This window comes from Myxocyprinus asiaticus, chromosome 37 (genome assembly GCF_019703515.2).
Source record: "Myxocyprinus asiaticus isolate MX2 ecotype Aquarium Trade chromosome 37, UBuf_Myxa_2, whole genome shotgun sequence".
Classification (NCBI taxonomy): Eukaryota; Metazoa; Chordata; class Actinopteri; order Cypriniformes; family Catostomidae; genus Myxocyprinus; species Myxocyprinus asiaticus.
The window spans coordinates 9457179-9468162 of NC_059380.1; the positions used below are offsets into that span (position 1 = coordinate 9457179).

Here is a 10984-nt window from a genome sequence, read left to right on the forward strand (position 1 = left end):
AGAAAAAGAAAATCATCAAAATGCATCACATATTTTTCTATGGGCATGGACATTTGATGTATAAAATGATTTTTGATTGGTTAAATTTATAAAATGATTAAAAATGTTTTGCATTTGTGTAGGGAATACTGATTGATTAATTTTTTTATCTAAACTTTAAAGCATCTTTTTGAAGGCCTTGTTTAAAAGTCATTTTTAAGAGTTATTTTTTACATAATTGGACAAAATGGTAAAAGTTGCAGTTGAACAGTCAAAACTGATATGTCTAATATTTGATAAAACATGTAGCATATGAAGTGGGATTGACAAATACAAAATAAGCACATTGGTCTGTGTAAATATTTATAAATCAAAATTCTGTATGTCTTCATATTTACAGTAACTAATGCTATTTTAAGGAAAAAAAAAACGTCTTGGCTACGTGGAACATAACCCTGGTTCCCTTAGTGGGAACATGACACTACGTATTTGCTATGGGACACTGTCCCAATTTATTGGCTGAATCACACCAATTTATTGGCTGATGGTGCTTAAGCGACGCCCCTAGGGAGCTATGTCACAGGCTTCATAAAGGCGCTCGCTTTCCCACCATCGAGTCAGATTTTCTGCAGGAAGGCACGAGCCTATGCAGCTGCTAGAGGGTATGGCCAGCTACGCTGCGTCTCGTTCCCACTCAGGGAACCAGGGTTACAGTCCACGTAACTGAGATGTTCCCTTTTGTAGGAACTCGAGCTACGTATTCGCTATGAGAACGATATACATACTTGCCATGCGAACAATGGCTGCCAACTGTCTAAGCCCGTGTGGCAAGCATATAGCGGCACACAAGCGAGCTAAAGCGTCCAAATAAAAAGAAGGAATTATGAGTTTATTACTGTTCCAACAGATAAAACCTGTTAAACCCTCGTCCAGATTATAAAATCTAACAAATGTATGTGGAGAGGACCACCCTGCCGCCATACAAATGTCCTCAAAGGACGCACGTCTAGCCAAAGCCCATGAGGATGCTATGCTCTGCATAGAATTAGTAAACCGCACACTTCGGAAGCATTTGAAATTGCATCAATAAGCCAATGAGATAGTCTTTGCTAGGCCACCAAAGCACACAAACAACTGTTCTGATTTACGCCACTGGCTAGTACGGTCAACATAAACTCGCAGCGCCCAAACTGGCCAAAGCAAATTTTCATGGTCCTCCGACTCGAATGGGGGAGGATAGAAAGGCTGAAAAGTAATAGTCTGCGAGCAAAATTATGTTGAAATAACCTTGGGCAAATAGCCCAAATGAGGGCTTAACCCCTTGAACACCCTGGCACAAAATTCATACATAACGGATTGATCAACAGGGCATGCAAATCACCAACTCTTCTAAATGATGCCAATGCCAATAGCTGGGCCATTTTAAGAGTCAAAAACTTCAGTGACTGTGACAAAGGGGCCAGAACATGTATGACGGGACTCGTGCTTTCGCTCAGGGAATGGGAGACAAACACGAGGAAGAATCCGATATCTGTTTGCTCTCCAATCCTCTCAGACACAAAGCCGAAATCCCAAATGGCTCCACACAGAGGTCCAAATCTGGAGGCCATGGAACTTAACAAGTGGGGATAACCCCATGTGACGAGAAATTGCAAGCCTCAAAAAGTGCCACTGTCCCCGTCGGACCCTTGTAATGTTTGGAAAAACCCAATTAAAATTGCTCTGAAATTTACGCTGTATAAACGACGTCCTTACGTGTTCGCCACTCAAAAGGGAGAATTAATTATCCTCGCTTCGACATGAGTAGCTAGAAACAAACAGGGGCTTAGACAAAATCGTGCACTGAAGAACAGAAAATCTGACTCGATGGCATGAAAGCGAGCACCTTCATGGAGCCCGTGATGTAGCTCCCTAGGGGTGTTGCTTAAGTGCCATTAGCCAATAAATTGGCTTGACTGTATAAGGGCTTCAGACCACGTGACACTCAGACAGTGTTCCATAGTGAATGCGCAGCTCGAGTTCCTACGAAAGGGATCAGAAACTGCTTGAGCTATGCAAATCAAACAAAAATAAACAGTACTTAATGTGCTTGCTTTAGAAGTACCCTCATGCAATAAAGTGAATGTATTTTTTTTTTTTAAAAACATCTGAATTTGTTCAAATCCCTTTTCTTTAGTTGTGTTTGTACATCCACATCCACGTTGAAAAGAAATGCAAAAATTGCATAGCAGAAAGATGAAGAATACAAATTCAATGTAGAATTGAAAACAAATAACCATAAAAGATAAATAGCAACATTACAAAAGCAATAATTGTGATTATGATATTGATTAATGGTATTTATGTATCAACCAGTTAGGGGCTGTTCACACAGCATCTGTCTGCGCTGTTTTGGAATAGTTTTTTGAATGCACTTTGGTTTTATAGTATGTGTACTTTCAGTATACTTACCCATGAAAGTACTGAGTAAAAATAGGTAACTACATGTACTTAATATGGGTTATAGTTCAGGTTGGGGTTACTTGTAATTGTAATTATATAGTACATAAATGTAGAACAGTACTGTGCTACCGGTTTTTTATGCTCTAGATGGGTGTCTGTGACCATTGCAATGTGTCTTGCTGCTTTTTCAGCATCACGTACCATGAGCAATGCATTTTTATGACACTGTGTCAAGTTAAAAAAACGTAAACTTTTAAAAATCTCAAGACACCAAAGGCATTTGGTTCCATTCGTTGCGCTGCATCTAACTTTTATAACGCAAGCACATGTTCTGTGTCAACGGCCACTTTTTTAAAACAAGAGCACATTCAGTGTGAATTGAATTGCTTAGTTCTGGAAAAATAAATGCACTTTTAATCTATTTTAATTAATTAATCCTATTTCTTTTCTTTTTTTTTTCTTTTTTTTTATTCTCCCCTTTTCACCCCAATTTGGAATGCCTAATTCCCAATGTGCTCTAAGTCCTCGTGGTGGCGTAGTGACTCACCTCAATCCAGGTGGCGGAGGACAAATCTCAGTTGCCTCCGTGTCTGAGACGTCAATCCGCACATCTTATCACGTGGCTTGTTGAGCGTGCTACCTCGCACAGCGTGACCCACCAAGAGCGAGAACCACACATTATAGCGACCACGAGGAGGTTATCCCATGTGACTCTACCCTCCCTAGCAACCGGGCCAATTTGGTTGCTTAGGAGACCTGGCTGGATTCACTCAGCACGCCCTGGATTCGAACTTGTGACTCCAGGGGTGGTAGTCAGCGTCAATACTCGGTGAGCTACCCAGGCCCCAATTAATCCTATTCTTGATCCTATTCTTTTAGAAGTTGAAAGTCTTGGTCTTGTTTAGCCAGTTGGCAATAAAATACTCCATAATGAATCCCAAAGTTTTGTTGGGCCAAATTTTGGTCAGTGCACCATTCCAAGATGTTTTCACAGAAATCCTAACCACCCATATGACCACAATCGTTTCCTGGGACGGTTGTTGCTTTGTTTCTAGTAGTGGTGCTGAGTATAGAATATTCCTTTTGTTACATATACACAGGGTTGGGAGGGTTACTTTTTAAATGTATTCCACTACAGATTACATAATACATGCTGTAAAATATAATTTGTAATGTATTCCGTTAGATTACTCAAGGTCAGTAACGTATTCTTAATACTTTGGGTTACTTCTTCAGCACTGGTAGATTTGTTCACTTGTTTTGACTATAAAACTCTGCTAGTACAGTAAGACAAAATACACATGTTAAAAATACGTTCTCTGAAAAACCTAAATATCTTATGCAGTGTTGTTTCTAAAAACAAGATGAATCAAATTGATCTTGTTTTAATGATTTTTTGATATTTTTACAGGAAAACAATACTAAAATTATTATCAAGAATACGATTTTTGCCCTAATATCAAAGGTCTTATAGAAAAAAAGAAATTATGATCCAACGTGAATTTTCTTGATAAAAAAATATGATCGTACCTGGTAACATGCATGTAAAATGGCTAGAAATAGCAATGTAACTGTATTCTAATTACCAATGATTTAAATTGTAACTGTAGTGGAATACAGTTACTTATATTTTGTATTTTAAATATGTAATCCCGTTAAATATATTCTGTTACTCCCCAAACCTGCATATACATTTAACACTTAAGAAGAGACTTTTTACAAGACAAGTCCAAAGTCAAAGCCAGGAAATTGTCAACAGTGTGAAATATAGAGGTGCTATGTACTTACACTAGTACATACAGTACTTTATATGGTTGTACGTATAACACAGGTCTAATTAGGAAGCACTGTTGAGACTTTGTAGTAATATGCAGATTATTTGGTTGTGTAGGACAATTCATTTTATGAACTTTGACAGATGGTGAGAAAGCTAGTGGTGAAGAATTTTCCTGTTAAGGAGAGACTGATATTCTATCTTATCAAGGTAAAATTGAAGAAATGAGAAGCCCCTTGGTTGAAATATTTGACAGGCAGGCTAAGATCTACAGAGAGGGCATATAAAAAGTTAGAACAGGTTATTTTGGGTAAAGAATTTCACTGAACAGCACACATGTCAGGTCCTACAAGGGCGAAGAGTCTCAAATTTTTTATGTCAGAGGGAACTAAATGTGTTTGTTGAACAGTAAGGCTGAAATCTCAAAATCTAATGCTGTGGAGCTACAGAATTGTGACATTTCTATTAATGGTGAAAAGATATGTGTGAGGCTGGGGCGTGGTGGATGTGGCAAAATCAGATGCCATGCTGAGGTAGTCAATAGAGGGATGTGAGGTTATGACTGACTAAGTGAGGGAATTGGGTGATGGGTTTATTTCGATGGGTGAATGGACAGATGAGGTAAAGTGATTAGACATTGTGTAATCAGTCAGAGCTCTCTCTCTCTCTCTCTCTCTCTCTCTCTCTCTCTCTCTCATCATTCTAATAGGCTTGGTTAATGTTCACCATACAGGGTTCAAAAGTCAAGCATTTGTGTGAAAAAGACAAACCGGTAAAAACCGAGGAACTAAAACAGGGTGATCTGGGCCAAGAAACAGAACAGAGAGGAAAACATGGTCACAATCACAGAGTTTCAGAGTGAGTGTCTTTCATTTACAGAAATTAACTATATTATGGATTATAGTTCTTTGGGGTAAAACTGAACACAAAAGCACTGGAATGCCTATCCTGCCTCTTAATTGTAATTTTAAGAGGCAGTTTTAGTTCTTAAGTTAAAAGAAAATGTCAATCAGAGGTTAAAGGGATTATTTCAGACCTCTATATTTACAGTAGCTATTAGGTTTCAACACAGGGGTCCTCATTTTGAATTACCACAGTAATACTTGCTTTTTTCTTCAAAACTTGATTGACTTACAAATGATTTTCAAGAACACTCTTACAACCGAGTACAATGTTGTTGTCTGATTCTCTGTTTTGTTTGGGTTCTAGAAATCGGTGTGGGTCTGTCAGGATTCGGCGTGTTCTTTGTGCTGTTTGGAGTGCTTCTGTACTTTGACTCTGTCTTGTTGGCGTTTGGAAATGTAATTCCTATCTAATGCTCCCACTGAGTACTCTTTTTTTTATCAATTCTTTAAACATGACACAAGAAGCTATCTAAATATTTAGTCATTTGCAGCAGGATATGGTTTTCAAAAGGGATAGTTCACCCAAAATATGAATGAATTCTATCATCATCATCATATGTTAACACATGGTACCCTAGGATCGGCAACATTGTGCCGACTCACCTACAAGCAGCACCTGCTATTAGACATTATTGCATCGGCTCCAGCATATTTACCTCTGCCTGTGGTGTGACTGGAAGTGTTGTGTCAGCAGTGTGGGACACCTAGGCTCAGATCCCACATCCATACCAGGAAGTAATCACATTCACATAATCAGTGATGAGAAGGATTTGGTTGCATTTCTCCCTCCAACATTACATTTTACTCCACTGATGGTTAAGCTAGGGTTGGGGTACAGTTTACAAAATATGCATTCATTTTAAACTTTATTACTTCAGTTAATTATAAACTGTATTATTTAAAAAAAACTTGCATCACAACTCGCTTTTGGCCCTTCTCTGTGTACATTACACTCAGAAAATAGAGCTCACATGTGCCAGTGCACCCAACAAAACGTACCGCTTTAGCCACTGCGGGCATTGTTTTGCATTTTGGTAAGCACAGACCGATTTTAGCTGAGGAACAGTCAACCTGCTGTTTCTGAATTCACTCTGAGATAAGGCTGCACACAAATAGGCTTTTGCACTTAAAGAGAGCTGAACCAAGCACAACAGAATCTGTGATCTTGAGATATGTTTTTCACGGTTTTAAATTAAGTTTAACTTGACACAGCATCCTAAAACACTGCGCTTATGACTAGAGACGCTGAAAACTAGTGAAACGCAATGCAACCAAAGACGTTCCCAAAGCGTCTGTCCGAGTACATAGACCAACAATTAAAAATAGCGCAGAGGGAAGTAGACCAATAATAATGTTCTGTTCCATGATATGGAAATAAAACTAATGTCTAAATGCATGTCTGTTGCCACAATAAATGTATAATGTAATGTATTTGAATTATTTGAATTATTAAACACACATATTGATTTTGAAAATATGACTGATCATGCAAAAAAAAAACTGTCTTTTATTTAAGGATAGTGTTCATATGAAGCCATTTATTATCACATAGTTGTTTGGCTCCTTTTAAAAACATAATGATAACAGAAATCACACAAATGGCCCTGATCAAAAGTTTACATACCCTTGAATGTTTGGCCTTGTTACAGACACACAAGGTGACACACACAGGTTTAAATGGCAATTAAAGGTTAATTTCCCACACCTGTGGCTTTTTAAATTGCAATTAGTGTCTGTGTATAAATAGTCAATGAGTTTGTTAGCTCTCATGTGGATGCACTGAGCAGGCTAGATACTGAGCCATGAGGAGCAGAAAAGAACTGTCAAAAGACCTGCGTAACAAGGTAATGGAACTTTATAAAGATGGAAAAGGATATAAAAAGATATCCAAAGCCTTGAAAATGCCAGTCAGTACTGTTCAATCACGTATTAAGAAGTGGAAAATTTGGGGATCTCTTGATACCAAGCCAAGGTCAGGTAGACCAAGAAAAATTTCAGCCACAACTGCCAGAAGAATTGTTCGGGATACAAAGAAGAACCCACAGGTAACCTCAGGAGAAATACAGGCTGCTCTGGAAAAAGATGGTGTGGTTGTTTCAAGGAGCACAATACGACTACACTTGAACAAAAATGAGCTGCATGGTCGAGTTGCCAGAAAGAAACCTTTACTGTGCCAATGCCACAAAAAAGCCCGGTTACAATATGCCCGACAACGCCTCACAGCTTCTGGCACACTGTAATTTGGAGTGACGAGACCAAAATAGAGCTTTATGGTCACAACCATAAGCACTATGTTTGGAGATGGGTCAACAAGGCCTATAGTGAAAAGAATACCATCCCCACTGTGAAGCATGGTGGTGGCTCACTGAAGTTTTGGGGGTGTGTGAGCTCTAAAGCATGGGGAATCTTGTGAAAATTGATGGCAAGATGAATGCAGCATGTTATTCAGTAGTGGTGGTGGCGTAGTGGGCTAAAGCACAGAATTGGTAAGCAGAAGGTTGTTGGTTCAATCCTCACAGCCACCACCATTGTGTCCTTGAGCAAGGCACTTAACTCCAGGTTGCTCCAGGGGGACTGTCCCTGTAATAAGTGCACTGTAAGTCACTTTGGATAAAAGTGTGTGCCAAAATGCATAAAAAAATTAAAAATGTTATCAGAAAATACTGGCAGACAATTTGCATTTTCTGTACGAAAGCTGCGCATGGGACGCTCTTAGACTTTCCAGCACGACAATGACCCTAAGCACAAGGCCAAGTTGACACTCCAGTGGTTACAGCAGAAAAAGGTGAAGGTTCTAGAGTGGCCATCACAGTCTCCTGACCTTAATATCATCAAGCCACTCTGGGGAGATCTCAAATGTGCGGTTCATGCAAGATGACCAAAGACTTTTGCCAAGAAGAATGGGCAGCTATACCACCTGCAAGAATTTGGGGCCTCATAGACAACTATTATAAAAAACTGCATGCTGTCATTGATGCTAAAGGGGGCAATTCACAGTATTAAGAATTAAGGGTATGCAGGCTTTTTTTCTTTGTTGCCATGTTTTGTTTTATGATTGTGCCATTCTATTATAACCTACAGTTGAATATGAATCCCATAAGAAATAAAAGAAATGTGTTTTGCCTGCTCACTCATGTTTTCTTTAAAAATGGTACATATATTACCAATTCTCCAACGGTATGCAAACTTTTGAGCACAACTGTATATAAATTATTTTTATTTAGGGGCTTTTCTCAGTAAATATTATGTAACAGATAAAGGACGGGCAAAGAGGAGGTGGGAACTGGCTGAACAGTGAATGTAAGGTTTAATGTCAAACTCAACATAAAACTAACATACACAAATACACACACATGCAGCGTGGCCGCATGCGTCTCTCTCTCTCTCGAAATGGCATCTCTGGCACCCTGCATCTCACTCTCCCGCTGATCATTTGATTCAGCGCTGGCCGTCCACCCTCACAGCCCAGCCATGCCCTCCTCCTCGTCACATATTAATTATGTTCTATGCGATTAATTGTGTTCTATTCGTTGTCACATCATGTAATTAATTAGATCACAAATTTTAATCGATTGACAGTCCTTATATATATATACAGTATATTCCTAATATGTATACAGAATATATATTTAATATATTTGTTTTACTAGCAACTGTCCTAAGCTGAGTTAAAAATAAGAGACACTTTCATGCTTTTAAAGTCCTCAAAAAATATATAAAAAAAAAAAAAAATCTACTATGATATAATATTTATATGTTGCTTGAAAAATATTTCATTTTGTCTGAATACACGGCTACTTTTGAATGGTCATCATTGCAGAATGATGCTTTTTGCCCCTGTAATATTATAGTTACCACATGTACCAGCAGGGACATTGGTTTTTGCATGTATTGTGAAAGTGTCTGATTTCAACGTGTAGAAGTGTGAATATGATTTGAGAACAAGTGCATAAGGAATGATTTTCAGTAAATTACATTTTTTGGTAAACTGCCCCTTTACATTAGTAAGAAAAACTAAGCGAATTATTAGAACAACTTTAAAATGTGAAAATTTGCTTTATAGAACAATATTCATGTTTCATCAGTCTGTGTGTGTTTGGTGTTTTTAGAGTTATATGAGGTATGCTGTAGTTTAGAAAAAAACACAGATCTCCTACATCAGATTCTGTTCCTGTCTGGTTTGGCCTTTATCATCGGCTTGAGGAGGACAGCCCACTTCTTTTTCCAGAGACAGAAGCTCAGAGGCTCCATCTTTTTCCTTGGGGGCGTGGCTTTAGTGCTGCTAAGATGGCCTCGTATTGGCATGATAGTAGAAAGCTATGGCTTCATGCTTCTCTTTAAGTAAGTATCACTTCTGAAACAGATCTTGACCTTATGTGCTCATGGCAGAAATTAGCCTTTAAATACAGTAAGCAGATGCCTACTTCAAATACATTTTTGGAACTTGGAACTTGGAACTTTTTACGATTACATAATTAAACATTTATATGCACACAGATTACCTGAGAAAAAGAGAAACACTATGAATGTGTCTTCCAAAGTCTTCCAAGTCCTGATAATGGTTGTTTAGACTGAACACCCACTGTTGATTCCATTTTCTCTTGCAGATTTTTAACAAGTTATCTGGAAGTAGTTCCTCAATGGTATAAAAGTATCTGTCAAGAGATCCTGGAAATCTGTGAGGATGGAATATATTTACATGGTTTAGAGCATCAAATTGAAAAAAGGAATGCATTTGCCTATGCAATGCACTGTTTAAGGAATAGTAAGCTTTTAGTAAGCTTTAAAGTCCAGAGTATGGGACATTCATTTAAAATATCTTGTGTTATGCAGCAGAAAAAAGTCATATGGTTTGAAAAGACATTAGGGTGAGTAAAAATTTATCAGATTTTAATTTTGGGTTGGACTATTCCTATTTTTTTTTTTATTATTATTATTTTATTTGTATTTTGTTGGAAAAATATTTTGTGTGTGTGTGAGCAGATTGTGGTATCTGATGCATATTTGTATATGCTCTATTTAATTTTATTTTAACATTTGTATTTAGGTAGCCTTTAAATAAATTGCATTGAATAAACTTGTGTTCAGTGTTCAAAAATGTGTTTTTTTTTTCATTTATTTTTTAAATGTTTTATATATATATATATATATATATATTTAATTAAGTATGCAACAATATTAGGATTATATGAGAAGTAGGCCTGCACTCCCTCATTTCCTTCTTAGGATGCACATGAGCTAAAATAAAATGTCTAATGATGCTGTACAGCTTGTTGACCTGATCTTGGCCCTGCAAGTTATGAATATATATCGGAGGAGTGCAAATCCTTTCCCAAATTTCCCAGTCATCTCAGTTCTAGTCCATCTGTCTGCTCCCCCCCAACTTCAATGAACTATCCTTATATAGAAAATCGGATGAATGGTATTGAGTTGAAAAGTATAAAGGCTTTGTGGTCCTGGAATTTTCCGGTGAAGTGGATAGGTGGTGGACCCACCCTGGGGCACAGAGAAAAGATCAGAGGGAAAGAGGGGAGGGTGATGGAGGTCTACAGACCACTGAGGGTTCTATGACGCAGGTAATGTGGTTGTATAAGAAACCTGAGTTGTGCCTGAAGTTTGCATGAACCACCGAGTATCCACTTCCAAACACATATTCCGTACCTGCAAGTGTACTGTATATAAAGGTAAGCAATTTTTTCCCATAGTTCTGTTCTCTTATCAAGGCATGCACTTATACCAACCCTTAGACACATCTGGTCTTGATCACCTATTGTCATGTCAGATTGTCATGTTTGTCTTGATTGTTACATCTGTGTTGGAGTATATGCATAAGTAAGTGCATGTGTATTGATTCATGTGATGGTCTGTTTGAAGCCTTTGGATT

The 10984-nt window shown here is 38.0% G+C and overlaps 1 protein-coding gene across 1 annotated transcript; it reads left to right on the top strand.

Annotated features, from left to right (window-relative positions):
* The first annotated feature begins 253 nt into the window (after positions 1 to 253).
* Positions 254 to 10142, top strand: LOC127427980 (vesicle transport protein GOT1A-like). Its single transcript, XM_051676000.1, has 3 exons — positions 254 to 5053; positions 5405 to 5496; positions 9263 to 10142. Exons 1-3 carry the CDS (start codon positions 5029 to 5031, stop codon positions 9443 to 9445), a joined length of 300 nt encoding a protein of 99 aa, XP_051531960.1. The 5' UTR covers positions 254 to 5028; the 3' UTR covers positions 9446 to 10142.
* Positions 10143 to 10984: the final 842 nt, after the last annotated feature.